At 39.1% G+C, this 21,990-nt stretch overlaps 1 protein-coding gene and 1 non-coding gene across 2 annotated transcripts in view; both read left to right on the plus strand.

Annotated features, from left to right (window-relative positions):
- Positions 1-567: 567 nt before the first annotated feature.
- The window catches only part of MBD2 (methyl-CpG binding domain protein 2), a 59,342-nt gene continuing 37,919 nt past the window's right edge, over positions 568-21,990 (plus strand). Inside the window, 6 exon segments of the mRNA XM_037508493.2 lie at positions 568-704; positions 706-740; positions 743-838; positions 841-1,038; positions 1,041-1,119; positions 14,953-15,112. Of these exon segments, the coding sequence (XP_037364390.1) occupies positions 583-704; positions 706-740; positions 743-838; positions 841-1,038; positions 1,041-1,119; positions 14,953-15,112 (690 nt within the window). The 5' untranslated portion in view covers positions 568-582.
- LOC119243918 (U6 spliceosomal RNA) lies at positions 19,282-19,386 on the plus strand. The gene has a single exon (XR_005124900.1). It is a non-coding gene; the product is annotated as a U6 spliceosomal RNA (small nuclear RNA).

The raw sequence follows: 21,990 nt of genomic DNA on the forward strand, positions 1-21,990 counted from the left end.
CAGGGTCTGAGGACTGAGAAACCAGACCCTGGAGACAATGGTGGGACCCTGCGGCTCATTCCTTCCATTTGAGCTCCAAGGAAGGTTCTGGCGTAGAGAGGCGGGAAAGTGGACACCCATTAGTTAGTGGACATAAATTGATCTATTTGGTGGTAGTTCATTAATTGAGACGTAAACCTAGGTAAGGTCACCCAGTGGGGGAGACCCCACCCACCCTAACAGCAACCCCAGCCCGACCTTTCCCCCCCCACAGCTGACCCCGCCCCGCAGCCCGCCTTCCGGGTTCGCGCGCCCCGGGAGGGCGGGGGCCGGAAGGGCGCGGCCGGGCTCGGCGGGCGGGGCGGGGCGGGCGGGGCGGGGGCGGGCCCTGAGGAGGCGGGGACAAGATGGCCGCCCACAGCGCTTGGAGGACCTAAGAGGCGGCGGCCGGGCCACGCCCCGCGCGGGAGGGCCGCTCTGTGCGCGCCGCTCTATGATGCTTGCGCGCGTCCCCCGCGCGCCGCGCTGCGGGCGGGGCGGGTCTCCGGGATTCCAAGGGCTCGGTTACGGAAGAAGCGCAGCGCCGGCTGGGGAGGGGGCTGGATGCGCGCGCACCCGGGGGGAGGCCGCTGCTGCCCGGAGCAGGAGGAGGGGGAGAGCGCGGCGGGCGGCAGCGGCGCCGGCGGCGACTCCGCCATAGAGCAGGGGGGCCAGGGCAGCGCGCTCGCCCGTCCCGGTGAGCGGCGTGCGCAGGGAGGGCGCGCGGGCGGCGGCCGTGGCCGGGGGCGGTGGAAGCAGGCGGGCCGGGGCGGCGGCGTCTGTGGCCGTGGCCGGGGCCGGGGCCGTGGCCGGGGACGGGGCCGGGGCGGGGCCGGGGCCGCGGCCGTCCCCCGAGCGGCGGCGGCGGCGGCCTTGGCGGCGACGGCGGCGGCGGCGGCAGCGGCGGCGGTGGCGGCGGCGCCCCCCGGCGGGAGCCGGTCCCTTTCCCGTCGGGGAGCGCGGGGCCGGGGCCCAGGGGACCCCGCGCCGCGGAGAGCGGGAAGAGGATGGACTGCCCGGCCCTCCCCCCGGATGGAAGAAGGAGGAAGTGATCCGAAAATCTGGGCTCAGCGCCGGCAAGAGCGATGTCTACTACTTCAGGTACCGCCCCGGGGCGGGGGGGGGGGGCGGCGGGTCAGGCCGGGGTCAAGGGTCAGGGGTGGCCGGGCGCTGAGGCCGGGGCCGGGCCTGGCGGAAGGCGCCCGAGCCGGGGTGGGGGGGGGGCGAGCCGGGCGCGGGACAGGCGGGGTCTCCTGCGAGGCGGCGCCGGGGAGGGGGCTCGCCCAGAGGGGCCCCCTGGCGCATCGCCGGCCCAGGAAGGGTTAAAAGAAGGTGCAGTGCACCGGGACTGTGAAGCCCAGGCAGTCGCTGCTGGCGCCTGTCCCAGCCTGTCCCAGATTCATCATCACAGGGTGTTTGATCGCGCACACGTGGGGAATGGAGCGATCTGCAGGGACTCGGTGTCCGGGACTGTGGAGAGTTTCGTGTGAAGTCCCCGCCTGGAATGCCCTGAAGTTCCTTGGAACGCGCGCGCGGGCGCTCTCCCTCCCTCCCTGTCGGTGTGGCAGCACCCGCGCTCCTTTGCAAACGGGCACTGTGGAAGTTAGGGGACGTCCAGGGCAACACGGGGCTCCCCCGGGACGCTGGCAGCGTCTGCAGACGTTTTGGGCTGTCACATCTTTCAGAAAGGGGTGCTCCTGGCATCTAGGGGGGAAAGGTGAGGGGGTGCTGCTAGATGTTCTGGGGTACACAGGACAGCCACATAGCACAAGAGTATCTGCCTCCAAACATCAGCAGTGCCAAGGCTGAGAAATTTTGGTCTGAATGATTCAAGGTTTTTGGCTTGGTGTGACCCTGCAGCCCTCTGGTCGTGCTGTCCATGTATGTCATTAGTTTGGATGAGCCAGCAGGCGCAGGAAGTGTCTGTAGTATTGATGTCAGTGGAATTTTGGTTACCAGCAATTTACTGATGTTTATAAACGACCCTATTTATAGGAGAGGTTATAACCTTGTTAGAGTGTGTGGCTTGGAAGGTCATGTGTGTCCTATTTGAAGCATTTTTCAGGGAATGTATTTGAACCACTTGTCAGCCATTCAGCCATTGAAATAATTTTGCGCAGGATTTTCTTTCGTTGTCTGACAGCCAGTAGGTTAATACATTACACTTGGGAAAATGGTTATGCACTGACAAATCTTTCAAATAGATTTAAAAGGTTTCGTAACACATGTGTATGTGCACGTATGTGTATATGCACACACCCACGAGAATGTGGTTGATGCTGGTATAACGGGCAAATATGAACGTATTCCTGAAGGTTGCCCAAATGTATGGATGAGGAGTTGCAGTGAATCTCACCTCTGCAAGGAAGGAAATAAAAGTGATGTTGCATTAGACCTTATTTTGTCACTTGATTTGAGATCAAATGATAAAATGGAAAACTTACCGTAAACGTACAAGGGTGAACATTTTGTGTTTTTCAATCACTTAATATTATATTTACTTCAACAGTATTAAGAAAGTTATTGTGGAATGAATGGTTGGTTACTCCATTTTCTCTTGTGTCATTTAGTACTATTTACAGTTGTTCATTTTTCCATAGTTCATTTTGTTTTCTTTCCAGGCAGGTAGTATGCATAACCTCCTTTCTGTGAACTATGTCTTGATGTCTTGTAGCTAATTACATTTGACAAGAATATTCTGTGTCTGGGATTTGAACTCCTTGAGGAATAAATGATGCTCAACAGAGCATCTTAAACTTTGCATTTCACTCCCAATGACATTTCTCCTGGGAAAATAGTTTGTTTGGTTTTGGGATGACGTATTTGTTTAAACTAGCTTTTGGTTATTGCAAAGCTTTTTTGTTGTTTTCTTGTAGTAGCTGGAAAAAATACTTCAAAAAGACATACTGCAGAAATGGACATCCGATTTGTGGTCACATGATATTCTTTGAATGTGTTCATTTTTCGATGTTAACTTTTTTATACCAACTCAGTTACTTAGTGGGGGAAAACTGGTATGATCAATAGAAAATAAACTTTCTGAACCCATTGATCTTTTTTTTTTTTTTTTTGAACACATTGATCTTAAGGTGAATTGCAAATGAGAATGGTACTGATTAGCTCTAAGATGAAAGCCTTTTTATGAGATATCGCAACATGATTTGCCTTTTACTTATGCAAAATGGAAAGGACACATTGAACAGATTTTTGCGGCATGTGTTTAGTTGAGTGCTGGGAGGATCGTTATCTGTTGCTTATAGACCACCTATAAAATGTTAGTTACTGTGCAGGATTGTAGCATTCAGTCTTTATTTCTTCTGAAAGATTACAGTCTCGGGTAGGAGGCCACATGTTGTAGTATGTGATACTTGTGATACAGCAAATTACTCTGATCTTATTTTCATGATTAATGATGGAGGTCACTTATTCATAGTAAAGGAGAATCAATTTTTTGTCAATCCACAATGTCAGCAATGTCACTGTTTTACATTTGAGCATTTCTATATACACTCCACTGTTAAAAAACCAGTAGCTCACAAAACATACGCCATATCTGTTAATAGCGTGGGTTAAGAGTTAACCTTTGGTAATGTGAACACCTGCACTCAGTTGTTCACACAGATTCTAATAATGCTAACTCCTGAATTAGCCTGTCCCTGGGGAGATTAATTTAAATAAATCTGTGCTTAACATTGGGTGTGGCTGACACTTATTAATTGGAGTGAAATTAGGCTCATCGAGAAAGCCTCAAATTTTGGTAGAATGTTTTTTTGGCTCTCCCCCAAGGCTGCCAAGTTGTAATATAAGGTGTGCCTTCGTTGCCAGTTAAGCAATATAATTATGCCTTCTGTCAGGATTACTGATAGTATTGTGGCAGTTCATGTATTATCATCCAAAATATGTTTTTTAAATGGGTGTGGTTTGATAAAGTGTTGGATCCATTGGTATAGTTTCTGAAAAAGTTTATTGCCAACACTTGAAGCCATTATTTAAATAATAACTTTCTAACTGGCGTACTTGAGTCCAGTCATTTATAGGTTTTGATTCATTGCATTTGCAGATTGATAATTACAAATAGTTTTTCTTCGATGTAGGAACCTGTAGTAGCTGTCCTTTTTTTGGCCTTTTATAAAATCAGGTCTAAACAGTTGGGTGTTCTAGACTTTTGCTTATAACTGGGTGAAAGACCTGGGAGTCACAGTAAATTATTTCAACTGCTGCCATAGCTATTTGGTTGGATAGTGGAAACTTAATAGTGAACATTTTGGCTCATTGAGATTATGATGCATTTGCACCTGAGGAGTCACTGAAAAAAATACAGTGGAACCAGAAAACAATTAAAATAATCATAGGTGTGTGAAGAGAGGCTAGGAAGATTTCACCTTGATTTGGAACGACGAGGACTCGCACAGTATAATTGAGGTCTATAAAGTCATGAATGATACAAAAGCTGGAATCTCTAGGGAAGACAGCAGTGCACAGGGGTTGAGAGGCCTGGAGTTGGTATTCTAATGCACTTACCATGGGTGCCATCTTCAGCACTTAAAACTTTCGTGCTAAGAGTTTTCACCTCTGTGAAATGGGTATGATTATATGATTGCCTGTACCTTATAGTGTTATAAAGTTTCAGATACAGAACACTGAAATATAATGTAGATTGCTTAAAGCTTGAGATACATTTAAGGGCTAAGAAAGCAATTCTTTAATAATTCAAGTTAAGAAACTCAACACATAAATAGGTCTAAAAATGTACAGGTGTATCCCACATATACTATGAATGTACGAAAATTGTGCATTTTAAAAGTGGATTTTATGGTATGTGATTTTATCTCAATACCACTACTAATAAAGAACAGGTCTTTCAGTTTCAGTTAGGTACTTAGTAAGTAAAGGCTCCTTTACGTTTTACCTCACACTCAACAGGAAGTGAATTAGGCTCCAGCTGTTTATTTTTATATATTTTTAAATTGAGATATTATTGACGCATAACATTAGCTTCAGGTGTGAATATATTGAAGTTTTTCCTTACTTTGAATAAACTGTCTCTCCACATACTACTTTCTTCCTGGTAGTCCCTGTGTAGTTAAATCTGGTGTCCCCTGTACCTGCATGTTCATTTCTGTTGTATCTGTGTCTTAGGTAGCTGTCTTCTTTCCCCCAGGCACAGTGCTGAACATACATATGTTGAGTAGTGTTTACCAATTTATATGACATTTAAAATATTATAAAACAAGCCTTAAATAACTCCTTAACTTCTGCTTTATATTACCTATGGTGGTGGTGCTGGGATGACGTTGATTGAGATGTTTGGTTCAGTCCAAACATTTTTAAGTTTGTAACTTTCATCATTTGTGTTGAGGGTACTATATAGGATAGAAAGTTTTTTTCTTTTTGTATATTAAAGATATAATGAAAATGATAAATAAGATATTCACAGTGCACAAACATAAAACAAACCAACATTTGCTCTTTGCTGAGTATATAGCATAGGATATCATATATGGTCTTATGTGCCTTAATTTATGTGTGCTCTGTGTGACCGCTCATAATTTTGGCAGCTTTTTTTGTTACTGGATCCTTTTAAACCTATGAGGTATAGGTACATAGTCACTTCCATTTGAAAGATGCGAAGTTAGGGCCTCTCTGGTGGCACAGGGGGTTGAGCACAGTGCTGTGAGGCTGTCCACAGCCTTGGCAGCACCAGTTGGATTCCCGGCCGGCTGGCGAGCAACCCACATGGTGCAGCAGACCTCTCCTGTCTCGCCCGCTGCTCCCCTCAGCAGTGCATTTTGGTACATCTGTCTGTTCTGCTCCCCGCTCTTTCTGGTGAATCTTCTCACCACCCACGACTCTGGCCTGTACCCCACTTCTTTAAAAAAAAGAAAAAAAAAGATTAAAAGATACAAAGTTAGCACAGGGAAGTGCTTGAATTTTACTGCTGTACTGAGTTAGAATCCTGATGCTGGTGGTTTTAACCCTCTAGCTCCTAGCCAGCCTAGCTAGCCTAGGTGGTTTTAACCCTCTAGCTCCTAGCTAGCCTCTAGCTCTATGTAAGCATAGAGATCTACTTGTGTTCTCAAATATTGTAGCATTTATACCTAGTCTACTTTATTGAGTTTGGCATGTCACTAAAGTAGTGTAGTTATATTTTGCTTTTATATTTGCATCCTGAAGTCAACATTGGGTAAATTTTAAATCACTACTTGGTAGTGAAGCTTTTTCACCAAAAGATAACTTTCCCCCTCTGTGTAACATTGGCGGAAACAAATGGAAAAATTGGTAAATTAAAGCAGTTTTGTTCTGGGTAATGGAAGTGATTGTTTTATTTGTGTGTGTGTGTGTGTGGTGTGTGTGTGTTTTACTTAGAATTGACCGATATTTCTCAGATACTCGGGCAACACACTCAAAGAAACAAGGTAATTAGGTCTTCATTTTAAAAGCTTCACTTAAATTAAAAGAAACCAAATTGTAATTTACAGGTGAAATGTAGCTTATGAGGTAGTTTTAATATGATCCTGTAAAAAAGCTCATATGCTTTTTTTTTCAGTGCTGAGAGACAGACCAATGTTTATTATTTTTATTTTTTTTAAGATTTATTTATTTATGCATACAAGAGCCAGGATACAGGCCAGAGATGGGGGTGGGGGAGTGTGGAGGGGCGTGTGTGTGTGTGTGTGTGTGTGTGTGTGTGTGTATTCACCAGAGACAGAGTGGGGAACAGAACAGGCAGACTGACTGAAATACACTGCTGAGGGGAGCAGCGGGAGAGGTCTGCTGTGCCATGTGGGTTGCTCCCTGGCCGGCAGGGGATCAAACTTATGCTGCAGAGGCTGCAGATTGCTTCATAGTGCGGTGCTTTACGCCTTGCACCACCAGCGAGGCCCCAGACCAATTTTTAAAAAGTCTTTTTAGTTGAAAGAAGGAAAAAAATGTATTTATTAGGAGTTTACTGTATAGCAAAAAAGTTTGACTTGCTTTTTGTCTTTTATTTCCTTGATACTGCCTGATTCAAGCCTACATTCAGATATAAAAGACAAGTAGGTGTGGTGGATCGCTTTTTTTGTGCTATGCTAGAGGATTTTTGTTAGGGTGCAACGTTGTCATTTGTCTTATATCTGACTTTTAGAATCTGACATGCAAAAATCTCACTTGCGAGAACACCCAGCTATGTATTAGAGGAAATACATAGCTCAAAAGAAACTGATACACAAAACAATCTAAAAAAACTCCAACAGAAATTGACTGATGATTGTTTTAAAATGGCTTTAAAATTTCATGTGGAATATATATAGTCATAATTTAATTTTTATAGTTTACTTTCAATAATTGGAACAGAAATGGGTGACTTGCAAAAAGATGCGATATTGTCTATGTGTGTGTTTTAGATTTTACAGTGGGACTACTAGAAATTCATAACCTTTTAACATATGTTTGAAATCATCTCACACATACATGATAAATTAGAAATGAATTGCCTTATTTATCATTTTATTTACTGAACGGGGGATATAGTTCCCTTTCCAGCTCTTGTTTATTGATTTTTTTGTTACTATTTGCCATTTCCACTAAGAAATGACTAAGCAGATTATAAAGTGAAGTTTTATTTATTTAATAGAATCACAACTTCTGAAAGCTAAAACGTTCCAAGGAGAATGCAAATACGGCATAGAATGAAAGTTGGATATCTGTAATCTTCTGATTTTGCCTTGTGTTATTGTAATGGAAATTTAAGCTCATTTATATAAGTTCTGTGCGAATGAATATACAATAAAATAAATAACATTTTAGTTTTTTTAAATTGAACATTTTGCATTTATCAGGAGCAATTCCGAGATTTACAAAGTCTTTTAAAGTTTTTTAAGTCATATATCTGGGTATTCCTTTCCTTGTTCTTTTTATAATGGAAGAATCCATAGATTAAAGCAAGGATGAAGGTCCTTAAAATTCCTTCTAACACATGTGTAGTGAGAGGTCTGCATCTCTTTAAAAAGGCCTTTCCTGGTCATCCTGATCCTCTTTTTCCTTTTTAAGCTTAGTCTGGTTTTGAATATAATTGTCTCTCCATCTTTTATTATGGAAAAAATTCAGGCATAACTCTTTGGGCTAAAGTAAAAGTAGATAGAAAAGTGTAGTGCATGTGGTCATCAAGCAGTTTTAAGAGTTATCAACTCCTGGGCAGCCTTGTTTCATCAGCTTCTAGCGCCCTTGCCCCCATCCCACTCCTATTTGGAAGTAATTTCCATACGCCCGAACATATTTATTTGTTCGTGTCCAGTCCCCAATTAACCAAAATAACCACTGTTTTTCCTTTTTCAGAAAGCGAGTGCCTCTAAGGCAGTAGGATGAGATTAACTAGAACTATGCGTTCATTCATTTTTCAATTTTTAGTGGATCAGCCTGGCATTTTTTTCCTTGTTCAATAGTAATAAGCTTGTTTGCATGTAATTTTTGTCACATAAATGCTAGTCTATGGAATGAAAATGATTGATACAGGAATTTGGATTATATCTTAAGTCTTTTAATACCATTTAAAATTGTGTGATGATTCCTTAAACATATATGTTAATAAGAAAGGTGGAATGCTGTCACATTTTATCAGCCAAACTTAAGTACATTTCTTTCTTATGGTTATTTAAAATAATTATCCCTCACCTCAACTGCTAACGAAATTCTTTAATGCTTAAATTTACTTCCTCAGATTCTTCATATTAAAAAAAAAATCATAATTTTCAAAGAAATAATCAGGTTACGAATTTATTGTTTGTATTTAGAACATTTTATTACAGAAATTGTCAAACATATGTACAAAAACAAAATCATATATTTAAAAAAAAACTACCAAGTTCCCAGCTTCTACAACTGTCAATCTTATTTCATTGTTACCCTAATCCGTTACCCTGACCTAGCCTTCATATTTTTGTTACAGTGCAACCCCAATGTCAAACGGGTTGGCCTGACTGTGGGTCCTTACCTACATGATTAGAAAGGACTTACAATGAGACTCAACTGCAGTTATACACAAAAAGGGTAAAAAAGGGTTTATTTATAAAAAGGGGATATGAAGAAATGAATAACTAAGGGAGAAAGAGAGAGAAATTGGTAAATGCATCCTACCAGTTCCTCTGAGCTAGAACCCCAACAGCATGCTGAAAGCTGGCCAAAAAAAACAAGGACCCCGCCAAGGCCCACATACCTCGTTATATACCAAACCTCTATGTTTAACTCCACCCTCAATTCTCAACAGTCTTCCCCTCGGTGGTGATGACATTACGGGATTTGTAGTCCTTGGTGTCTTGGATAGCTTTGGTCTGGGACAGGGGTGGGGTCCGTAAAACCTATTTGTGGAGTTTGGTCAGGACATCCTTTCCCCCCAACATTTGAAGCAAATCTGATTTCATTTCATTCATAACTACTTCAATATGCTATTTGGGAAGATGAGGTTTAAACATTGCAAGTTTTATAATCATACAGAACTCAAAGTTTAGAATAAGGAGATGCCTGTACTCTGTTTATGATTATTTGCCTGAAGCAGGCAAAATTGCTACATTTCAGAAGAAAATATTCCTGTTAACTCTGCTGAGGTTTTATCATAGAGGTTCAAGGTGGATTGGTGTTTAATTCAACTCTTGAGAATTGGAAGTGGAAACCTGTATTATGGACCTAGGTAAAAGACTTGATTTGTGAAGCGCCGAAGAGGAAAACTTTCTGTTCAGATTGGAGTGTGAAAACCAATATTGCTGGCGCAGAGGTCACTGGGTTAGTATGGTTGAAAGGTTAAGGAGAGACTCCAAGAAAAAGGATCTCAAATGCATAACTTTAAGAAGTCTGGTTTCCTTTGCTAATGGGTTAAAGTTGAAAGCTTTAAACTGGAGATGTGGTCTTAGTGGTGTTTTAGGAAGAGCAGTCCAGATAGTTTAGAATGCAGATAAACTAGCTTATAGAAAATCAATTCACATGTAATGGTGGCTTACATCTGAGGTGGTGATAAAGACTTGATTTAGGCAGTGACAGCAGAAATAGAAAGGAAGGGATGAGTCAAAGATGAGTATGTAGGAACTGGATTAGTGATATGATTGAACAATGTGAGAGAGATAAGAGTAGATAAAATCTACCAGGATCTAGTGTAGAGGAAGGCTAAGGAAAGGCCTGCAAATAAAAGTTGGGACGAAAGAGTTAAAACAGTGGAGAGTGGGGAGCTGACTTTAAGATAGATTTTTGTGTCTGTGTCATGTAGTTTTTAAGCAGTGGTATATGTTCTTTGCATTAATTGTTTTGTCGGTTTCCTGATTATGTTTTTTTGTAGCTCAGTACAAAGGAAGTAATTTCAGAGTTTTGGTCTCAGTTGAAATCTGATTTTTTTGTTATTTGAGGCTAGGGAAATACTCTTTCAAAATTTACTCTTGAAAGTAATAAAGTAAGCTTTAACATTTAAAGAATTAGGAAAAAATTAAAAGTTGATAATTCTTTATTTTCAGACTTTCCCAGTTTTGTCGCTTACAGATTTTTCAGTGTGGAGATTTTTACTATTCCCCACAAAGTACTTCCTGACATTGTTGGACAGTGATGCATCTTTGAACATGCTCTGTAGATCTTAGATCTGCCATCCACTTTTCAGTTACAGGCTCTTACTGGCTCTTACTCCATTCTGAATAACACCACCCCCACAGTTCATTCTGTTAGAAAAGGGTGTGAAGATGCATTTGTGCTTGCTCAGACCTCTGATCTCATGGTTTGACTAAACACCATGGTTATTCGTGTTACCAAAGTAACGTGAAAAATTATGTCCTCTTAGACGAATGTTTTCAGAGTGCAGGTTCATGTGCACACGGCATGTTTTTAAAGGTTTGATTTTTGTGGTGTGGACTGAAAAGTGTGTCATAGTTGTCTAGTTTAGGTAGTGATGACTACAGGTGAGTTTATAGAGTTGACAAAATGTGAACATCGCTAAATTGCAGTGACCATCATTTCAAATTTTTTGGTATCCCAATTAAACGTTTTAAGATTTGAACATCATGTGCCAAATAAAATGTATTTGTTTTTGAAAAACAATAGTTAGAAATTTCTAAGTTAGGTTTAAGAAACACTTTTAAATAGTTTAATCAGAAAGAAAGCAGGCAAAGATGGGCCTTCAAGTGATGGGCTGTTCTCATATGAACTGGAAAAATATAACATGTTTTTGATTTTTATTTAATCATTGCTTTCTTTCAGATATTTAGTGGCTAGGACAAATTAAAGGTGAGATCACAAGTTAGTTCAGGGCGGACATATCTAGGGGGCAGTTGGCAGGGAAATTTTTTTGTGGTTGAAAGTGAAATATTAGTATTTCATTACTGGGACTAGAAGTAATCACTTTGGGCAGAGAAAACTAAAAATGACTAATATCCTTCACTAGTCTACTAGAGTTAAAAAAGAAAGTAATTTCCTTAAGGTAATACTTAGTCATGTTAAGTCATGGTGTATCTTTTACTGGGAGCTACAGCAGCCATTTTAGAGGGCAGACAGCTGATAAAATTAGTCACTCGGGCTAATACCCGCGCACAAGTAACTGTACAGTCTTTTTGCTCATCTTCAGTTACTCCCTCAACCACTTCAAGGGTCATTTTGCCACAGATGTTCTGTATTTGACAGGCGGATTCCTGCTTCACCATTCCATGACCCTGAACCTTGTCATTCTGTGTGCTTGCCTTCAGCTTAGAGGAAGAAGGTCCCTGGTCTTAAAATCCCCTGGGGGCAGCTAGGTTGCCTTTTTTAAAAACATGCAAGAGCAGTAGCAGTTACAGAGTAGAAAATGTACCACGGTTATGAAGGCAGTAGAGTGTATGACCAGTATTTGTAGTGTCCAGTGTAGAGGCTTCAGAGAATTCCATTGTTATGACGAGAGGCAGTGATATGGTATGAGTAAGAACTGACTGGATACCAGTTGATACTCTAAATTTCTTCTGCATTTGCTAGTCGTTGAAACTTGGTTTCCACCTTCCTCCTTTACTTCTTAGATTACATCAGGTCTTTCTTAAGCATACTCCATTTGATTTTAAAAGCAATAAACATGGGAACTATTTAAGCCATGTTAAATTGCTGATCTAGAATATAAATCATGCTGTCACGTTTAATGAATATAGTCTTTTAATTGAGTTCTTCGGTATTTAGATTTGCTTATGGGGGGGGGAGTTTCTAAAACTGACCTTTAATAAATTTTATTCTATAGATATATGCTATAGTGAGCATATAGTTTGTCTTCAGCTGCAGTAGATATCTGACATATATCTTGCATGTCTGTTACATATGGAACTGTGTGTTGCAGACTTAATTTGTGAAATCCATCAATTTATTCCTTCGGAATGATATTGTTTGTTGCTCAGCCATGGTTGAGAGCCATGGTTTGTCTCTCAGCCATATGCTAAGAATAATAGTGCTTATCTTTTTGAGGGAAGTTGCTTTTATTTTCATCTTCTGGGACCTTGTTGAAACAAGGTCCACTTGAGCTCAACTTTTTCATTGTACTAATGAGATTTTATTAGGGTGATATCAAATTAAGAAATGTCATTTTATTTTGTAGAGAGTTTTTTAATTTTTGAGGTACAGCAAATAGTTTATCAGAATCTTATCAGTAACTTGAACATCTTATAAGGACTTCATGACTATTCTAGCTATGCTGAAATTAATTTTAATTATATAAGTGACAAAATAACTTTTTCAAATTAATTTGGTTCTTTTAGTAATAATTACGTAGTATAATAGATCAAGCATGAAAGTATTTTCCAGTTCATTTTTTTAAATGCAGTATGATTTTTAAATAAACATAGAATATACCAAATCTTTACTATTCAACTGATAACATATCTTGCTTAAAAGAAAATTACTTTGTTCAGTGCTACTTATGCTTGAGGGTTTTAAACAGTGGCATTTTGATTTCTGGTCGTTTGCTTCATTAGAGGAATTGTAATGAAATTCAATTAGGAATTGAATTAGAATTCAATTAGAAATTAGGAATTAGGAAATTCAATTAGAATTAGGAATTTCAATTAGAAATTCAATATAGGAATTGTAATGAAATAGAATTGTGGGAATAGTAGCATTATTTCTGAGTGGGATTGGAGAATCACTAGACAACTTCATAGATGAGGTGACATTTTTGCTGAGCTTGGAGGCTTTAATAGTCTTATGACAGGCAGGATATTACCCATGCTCATCCTTCCATCTGTAGAGACAAGGCTGGAAATCACAGGTACATGGCATATTTTGCTGACACTGAACTTGGAATGTAGTATACCAACATCAGTGGAAAATAGAGTCTGGAAAAATGTATCTCAACAGATAGAAGGCTTTTGATTTGTTATTAAGGACATAAAGCTATTTTGTCAGCATTGGGTAATCTGCACATTTAGAACTTGGTGCTGAATTTGTGGCTGAGGAATAGGGCACTGAAGCATTGATATGTGGCCTTCTAGCTTGTATTAGGCAGGTGGATAGTGATGCTGTAACAGGCCAATAAAAGAAGATCAGGTTTGGGGGGTAGAAGTGTGCAGCGAGTAGAAAGGATTCAGAAGATTCATGTTTTTGACAGTATTGAGGGTTATGTGCTGCTGCTTTTTTTTTAAATACCAAACACATTTAGAAATCTGGGATAGAATGAGAGCTGAAGTTTGCTTATATAGAATCCTATTTTTTTTTTTGTGTATTGCTGTCTGTTTTGTTCTATTTTGTTACTTTCTGGTTGTTACTGTCATTTGTAGGCCGAATTCTATTCCTTGAATTGTGTTTTAGGAATAATTGTCACATAATTGTGGAAAAAGAACATTGATGTGACCTTCAGTTATCTTAAAGTTGGTGGTTGCAGAACCATAGTTTGTGACAAGTGGGGTATATTCTCTGATTTCATCAGAGTGAGTTTTTGCTGTTTCAGGGAAATCATTTCTCTTCTGTATATCTGTTGAATTATTTTTCTTTTCTTTTGGTCAGTTGATGTAGCGTTAAGTTCTAGATGTAACATGTTACCTTCTTTGAGACATTGTAGACTTTTCACAATTCTCTTCTAGTGGCATGCCATGCTGATTTTTAGGCAGTTTATCCCAGCACATTTGACTCAGAAAATTTATTAAATAAGACTTTGGGGCTTTCTTCCTGTATTTTCTTACAGATCAGTGCCCTAGAGGAAAGTTTTTTGTTTTTTGTTTTTCTTTTTAAGGAAAGACTAGTTCCTAAATAGCCCTCTATATAATTCTGGCACTTGTGTTATTTTCCAAATTTGAAAGTAGTTGTTACAAGCAATAAATTATTGATATGCTTCTCTAAGGTAGGAGCTTGGCTAACAAAACTCACGTTAGTATTATACAAACACATTTGTAAATGTTTGCCTTAGTTTTCTCCTCTAAATATCGTCAAAATTCAAGAATTTTTTGTTGTAAATATTATGAGTTCAAATTAGTAACTCAAAGATTATCTGGTCCTATGTGTTCATGTGTTTTTAATAAAGGTTGTTGGTTTTAGAAGAATTCCTTCTGAAGTTCTTTCTGCTTACTGCTGGTATTGTGTTATATGTAGTACATACAGGGGAAAAAAGGCATTTCAAAGTCAATATGGAAAAAAAGTTTATAAGATTGAAGACATTTGCAGTGTGCTTATTGTGCTGTGCCCTGCAGTTAGTGTCGGGACTGTCAGTGGTTGATGAGGGAGTGACCATTGGGATTATCTGTAGTAAACATCTGTACTATGCTGCAGTGGTGTGTTTAGCTAAGTGTCATGTTAGATGGCGTGTTACCGCTTTTACAGGGATGTGATGATGTTCCTTTAAAACTTTAACATTTCTTTTGGATAAAACCATAACATCATGATGTGATAATAGTTGGGAAGAGAGAGGAAGGTGTGAAGAAAGGTTTATGTAGAGAACTTGAGTAACTTTTGTCTTTTGTACAATTGATGTTATTTTTCTTCCAGTCCGAGTGGTAAGAAGTTCAGAAGCAAACCTCAGTTGGCCAGGTACCTGGGAAATACTGTTGACCTCAGCAGTTTTGACTTCAGAACTGGAAAGATGATGCCTAGTAAATTACAGAAGAACAAACAGAGACTGCGGAATGATTCTCTCAATCAAAATAAGGTTGGTTGCTTAATTTACTTATAGCCTATATATTTATATACCATTTCAAAAGCTTTCCAAAAAGTACTTATGTCACTGTAATCTTGGTTGTCTAAATATTCCAATTTTTTCCCCCTCCCTCTGCAGAATATTTTGACTTAAAAATCTGATTAATTTCCTGCTAGTTGGTAGTATTTATAAAAAGATAACATAAGTAAAATGAAAACAACATTTCACTATCTCTCTGGGTTAACATACATCACACTTTTGGCCCAGTGGGACTATTTACAGAAGATTCTTTGTTGATGTTAATTGTCTCCATTTTTTATCCTCTTTAAAATAGTTCCTATTGCCAAAAAACAGGCTAAATTGTAACGCGGCACATGCACTTAGTATTAGGATTTGAGAAAGGGCAATTTTTATTTTGACTTTGATGAAGGTGAAGATTATGACTTGTAGGACCAATATTCTTATCCTAATACTCTGGAGATTTTCTATTCTTATTTTTATTGAGCTATTTAGTTAATGGTATATTGTATAGGAAATTTAAACAAGTAGCGTTTGAATTATGATGCTAATTTAATTGTATTAAAGCACTGCATATCTTTACAAAGAAACACTTTTCCCAATCCCATTGGCAACTAATTTTTTCTCCCTCTAAATTTCGGAGACATGTGTATGTGTATTGTCACTACCATTGTCTCACTGATTGTGAAAATGGTGGAAGGAAAAATAAGGGCTTTTCTTTCTAGGGATAAGAATAGTATAATCCTGCAAGCCCCTTAGGAGTGCTGTCTTTGTTTTAAAAACCCCGAGGTAGCATAGAAGAGGAGGGAGTATTCTGGACTCAGCAAGGCCGATTTGGTGTACTAACCCTGCCCCTTAATAGCTCATGCAGTCCTTGGCAACTTTACTGATGACTGCAGCTTTCTTATTTTTAAAATTAAGGGGATGAAATATTTGCCTGAGCATTATTGCAAGGAGTAAACAGGAATTTGTGAAGACATCTCGCAAAATATTTGACCCATATTAGTTTCTTTCCTTTTCCATTGCACCTTCCCAAGCACCAGCCTATCTCTGAGCCACGTCGCCTGGTGGCCAGTGTAGGAAACCTTTTGACCCAAGAGCTCTTCCTTATCTTTTTGCTTTTCCTGAATTCAGCGTAGTAGTTTGTATACAGTACAGTAGTTGAATTTCCAAAAATTGGTATTGTTTCCTCATATGTTGCATTGGTCACCTTGCTTTGATTTCTGTAAAGACATTGGCAAGTACCTTGTTTAGAGAAGCAGCCTGAGAAAGGGAGGCTGAAATTGCCTCTGTTGTTTAACTGTGAGGTTACTTTGAGTTGATAGCTTTGAAGGTATCGAGAAGGATAACATAGTCAGGATAGAGGGAGTTCAAGTTAGCAAAAGTTAGGACCATGAACGTGTTAAAGCAAAGCTCTGTGATTTCAGCTTAAAAAATCTTTTTTTCTGGCTTTGTTTCTTAAATATACAGAAGAAAATTTTTAAGATTTATTTTTTTAAAACTGCCTGTTTAAAACTCCAACCACAGTGCTAGCTACCTTCGGAAGGGGCTCAAATAATTATGAAATGAATGGAAAGCTTTCAGACTACCCTGTTGTTACCAGAATCACAGTTAAGCTATACTAATGTAATGTGTTCCCTGATAGTTACGATTCACTAAAAACCAAAAACTAATTCGTCTCTTTAGTTTGTGTGCACCTTTCTGCTCTAGCTGCGTTGGACCACTCATCAGCCTGCACCATGGCATGTGCTTTCAAGACTCTGCTTGCTCATGTGCTGTTTCCTCTGCTTGGAATGCGCTTCCCCCCCTTCCCCTTCATCTGGCGAACTCCTACTCATCCAAGCCCAGCTCCATTGCCTGCATCTCTCTGAAGCTTGCCCTGCATTCTCCAAGCAGAACCAATCTCTTCTTCCATAAGCCTCCCTGGTGCTTTTCCACTGTATTTGTGAGTTTGTCTGCTTCAAGTAGAGTGTGAGCTCCATGAGGGCAGGGACCATGTCTTTTTTTGTTTGTTTTGCATTGTAGTCCAAAGCCTAGCACAAGGTAAGTACTTAATAAATGCTTGCCTCATGTTTATTTTATTTAATATCCACCTCGTTCCAGATGGTTATAGTGGCCATAAATATTGAATAAATTAACATGCCATACATTATTTTGGAAATGTCTGTCATTGTCATTGTTTTTGGAATCTTTCTATCTGAATTTTTGGGGGTGTGATCTTATTTTTTACTTCTGACTTTATTAAAGTAGCTAGAAAAGGGAGTTTCATATTTTTAAAAATAAAGTTTTCGTAGAGTAACAGCAACTTTAAATAGCTCTATAAAGCAGAAAACATATTTGTGGCTAGTTAATAATAATGTTAAAGGGACTGGCAAGGAGACAGTGCAGTTGATCTTGCAGAATATTTGCAGTACAACGTTATCTGCTTTCTTCCCTAATGGATGATGAAACTGAGATTCACAAATGTGAGTGTCTTCCTTGCATGCCCAGGGGATTCCACATTCCCAGGACCCTGGCCTCTGGAGACAGTGCCTTTCTTTTAGGCCACAGCAGACTCGGTGATGGGTTCATAGCTTTTCCAGGGACGCGACCAGTTTATTCGTTAGTGATTTCTTCTCATCATCAGTACTTATTTGCCTTCACAATAATCTAAGGGATATGTTGTATAATATTAGGAGTGGAGCCCTTTAGAACAAATTTATATCCCTTTCTGGGGCTAAGTAAAACAGGTCAGCATGTCTCAGCAGCCCATCTTCTTGGAGACTGGCTTGTCTAAAGTGTAACTGACTGTGGTCAAGAGGAAAACCAGTGATTCATTAGATACTGGAAACATGAAGCTTTCTTCTGTTAAATGAGCATACTGTCAACATTTTTTGGGGGGTTTTTGGTTAGTTGATTTAGCAGAATAAGAAGGGTATCAGACTAAGTTAGCACAAATACACAGCAGTGACTAATCTACAGTGATTTAGAATAAAATATTAGCAAAACAAGCAAGTTAATAAGGTAGGTCTGCAGTGTAGCTTCTTGGTGGCATAGGAAACAACAGCACCTGTATGTGGATGCGTTGAGGGGAAGTTATTTCCAGCCCTTACACTGGAAGGCAGAGAATGAGAACTTTAACAATGCAATAAATATTTGCTAAGTGAACAAGTAAAGATCTTGTACTGTCTTTTTTTTTTTTTTTTTTTTAATTATACAGTGTAGAGGAAGCTGGGAAATGTAAATCTGAATTGGGCTACGTAGCTGTAAATCTGAATGCATTATTCATTATGTTATTTTTGAGATTTTTAAAATCACTTTGAACAAATTATAAATGCAATTAAAATAAACCTTAAAATAGACTAAATTGTGTTTATATTTACTGATTTTAAATTTATCTTAATATAACTTTCATAACAAAGGTGAGTTTACTTGAGTGAATAGTATCTTTAGTATCTTTAGGTGTATCTTTAGGTGTGAATGCATCTTTCATTTAGGTGTGAATGTACCTTTAGGTGTGAATGTATCTTTAGGTGTGAATGCAAAGCGGTTTTTAAATATTTTAGGATGGATGAGTACAGAAGAGTGAGTACATTGCCTTTTAATTAATATTTAGTACTGTTTTTATAGAACTATTCCTGCTGTCTCAAACTCAGTCTTAACCTTTCCCTGAAAATCTTTCCCATTCTTGATTATACCTAATGATTTTCTTGCCACCGAACCATCCCTCCAGTTGAAAAGGTAGAGTTGAGATCCAAGTAGGTCACCGAAGATATTCCATTAGGTTAATTTTTAGAAGACTTCGAAATCATCAACATTGAATTGATATTTGAGCAGCCTTCTCAGAGCTTACTGGGAAAAGTTACGGAGCAACACCACTCAGTAGAAATTTCTGTAATTGTGAAAGTGTTCTAGCCACCAGCCACATGAGCCTTTTGAGTATTAGAAATGTGACCGGTGTGACTGAGTAAGGGAATTTTTGGTTTTATTAAGTAGCTACATATTCCTCCTAGCTACCATATTGGACAGCACAATTCTACAGCTATGACTTTCAATATGTAGATAAGACAAATCTTTCCTTGGGGAGCCAAATATTGTTTTGGCATTTATGCGGGCTTTGAATTTTCTAAAACCAGATGTTTCAAGGTTTGGAGGCATCCTAGGGTTGGATAAGAGCATAGTGGTGCATGCTTGGGTGGCACACAGATAAAGTTCAAATGACACAGAGAAGATTAGCATGGCCCCTGTACATGGATGAAACACACTCATGGAGTATATTTAGCTTTGATAGAATGTATGTGAATGGTGAGTTATAATTCTGTACACTTGAATCTTTTATGTTAAAACCAGTTACCTTAAAATTCTGTTTGAAGGAGTATGAAAAAGCAAAAGCAGTATAAAATATCAGTAGAAATAATTTGTCATATACCAGTGGAAAAAAGTATTTACAGGTGAAAAGTACAGTAATTCTAGGTGCAAGATATGTTTAGGAAACTTAAGTAGCTTGGTTTTATTCTTAGAAATTTCTATTAATGTTTTAGATGTGTAAATATGAAACAACTCGTTGTGTTTTCCTAGCTTTTAATAACAACAGAACTGTTTGTGTTAGTCAGAAAACTAATAAAATTCAGGATCCCTAACAATGTGGCATATGATGTAATTTACAAATTGCTTACAGTATGATTATAGTATGCAACAATTTTTTTAAAGCAGGGCTTGTCAACATGCTACTAATACCTTGGAAAGATTTAGTTCTTATGTCACATTTCTCTAATTATACAAATTTGATGCATTTGAAAATAAAAGCAGCATATTCTCTTAAATGGAATCAACTGTATAAGTGTGCTGTTATTCAATTCCCATGCATTACTTTGTTTTATGGTAGTATGCTACTGTAATAACACACACGGTCTTGGGTTGTGTGTGCCTGTACCCTAGGTACTCAGTCAAATGATCTAGAAGGTACTTGCTTTAATTATCTACCACAAAATAATAAAAATAAATTACTGTAGAGAGTTAGTATGCTGGGGGATGGGGCAATAATTGTGCAGTTTGAAAACTTAGGTGGTGGTGATGGGACTCAGATTCGATATTGAATATGGAGTCCAAGGTGGAAGGTATAACTTGAGAGGTCATCCTTCAGGAGGGCCTCCAGGAACCTTTGAACTATGAAATATTTTCTTTGGTGCATTTTTCTAGAGGGAGAGTATCAAATTTTTGAAAAATATAACCCAAAACTGCTAATTTAGAAGCAGGCAAACAGAGCAAGACCTTAGTAGAAGATGTGATTGAGCTCACTGTGGCTCAAATTAGACCTCTGTTTAACTGATTAGGAATTTTCAGTTCTAGAAGTAGTGCTTAGCTTAGTGGGTTAACCCTTCTGTCATAGGGACCTCAATGTCAACCACCACTGAGGAGCCGTGGTAGGATTATACTGATGACTAGCTTCTGGTAAAGTATATTGTGATAAGAACTGCCTCTTGATTTTTACTTTCCTAGAATCCTTAATTCCAGACTAAAAGCAGAGGCCTCCTTTCTACCAACATTCCTGTTTAGAGAAAGTAAAATCTTTTCCACAGATGTTGGTGCTTTTTTGGTCAGTATATTAAGCCCTAGGAAGGAAAGGAGTATCTCTCAGTCTCTAGTGAATATAATTGGGAATGCAGAGAAGTTAAGTAGATAATCACAAATGTTGAATCTAGCATTTCTAGACTTCGAAGTTCTTAAAAGGGGTTACTGTCAACTCTGAAGTTGGGTCACTGTTGAGCACGGGCTCCCATGAGCTTGAAATGGACAAATATGGAGCAAGTAACAGGTAGCTGTTGTAGTCCATTGAGGAATGATGATGGCGTGAGCACAGAGAGGTGTGAATAAATTCTAGATCTGTTTTGAATATAGAATTGATAGAATTTGCTACCAAATAGCTTGTGAAAAATGGTAGGAGACTAAAGTGTAAATCATTACTTTTTGGATTGAATGACTTGGGTCGGATTACCATATACTGAGATTGCCTTAGAAATAAATTTAAATGAGTGAATAAAATCAATTCAATTTTGAATATTCAAAATTTGAGGTAGAGGCTAGTATAGCTGGGTCCTCATAGGGCCTATGAGCTTCAAAAGAGCTGGTGTTTTTGAAGGAGCAAAAATGGAGACATGCTTTGAGAAAAATGGGGTGAATCGAGGAAACCTATACCACTTCCTCATCCCTAGATATGTAGTTGTAAGAAACAGAATGCCTTCATTTGAGAGAATTTAGGGGAAATAGTCTTTGAGGTACGTCTGAATTTCATGAAGTCCCGGCACTGGAGAGACTGTTGAGAGACAATGTTGAAGATGCATGAGAGCTTGTGAATCAGTTATTCAAGAATGTACATGTAAAGATTGGGGGTGGAGTAGGTAAGGGTCGGGTATTGGTTTTTAAACTTCAGATCATTAAATCAATGTAATTGTTCATCACTAGAATTTTTAAAACACAAAATACAGTAGGATAGAAAATAAATATATCAGGAAAAGTACATCAGGAAACGTGTGATTTTATTTGTGTGTACTGAGTCATATGAAATATATTTCTACTCCTAGTTGAGGTCAAAAAGCTTGAGGACCACTGAAACATGGGATGAATATATGGGCCATTAGGGAATGTCTGGTATGTATGGTCCGAAAGACTTGGCTATTTGGTAATTACCAAGATATACAGGGGTATGCGGTGTGATGGGATTAATTTTGTTTTGCTAGGAAAGACTACACAGTTGAAATATTGTTCTGACTTTTAGAAAAGAGGTATCTATAGTTCTGATAGATTACTATTATAAACAAATTTATAACACCTTTTAGAGGCAACTAGGAACTGTCTAAAACTGAGCCCCAAAAGAACTGGCGTTATTCCTGTCC

Source organism: Talpa occidentalis, unplaced genomic scaffold, assembly GCF_014898055.3.
Source record: "Talpa occidentalis isolate TD23 unplaced genomic scaffold, MPIMG_talOcc4v2.1 talOcc4.13, whole genome shotgun sequence".
In the NCBI taxonomy this organism is placed as follows: domain Eukaryota; kingdom Metazoa; phylum Chordata; class Mammalia; order Eulipotyphla; family Talpidae; genus Talpa; species Talpa occidentalis.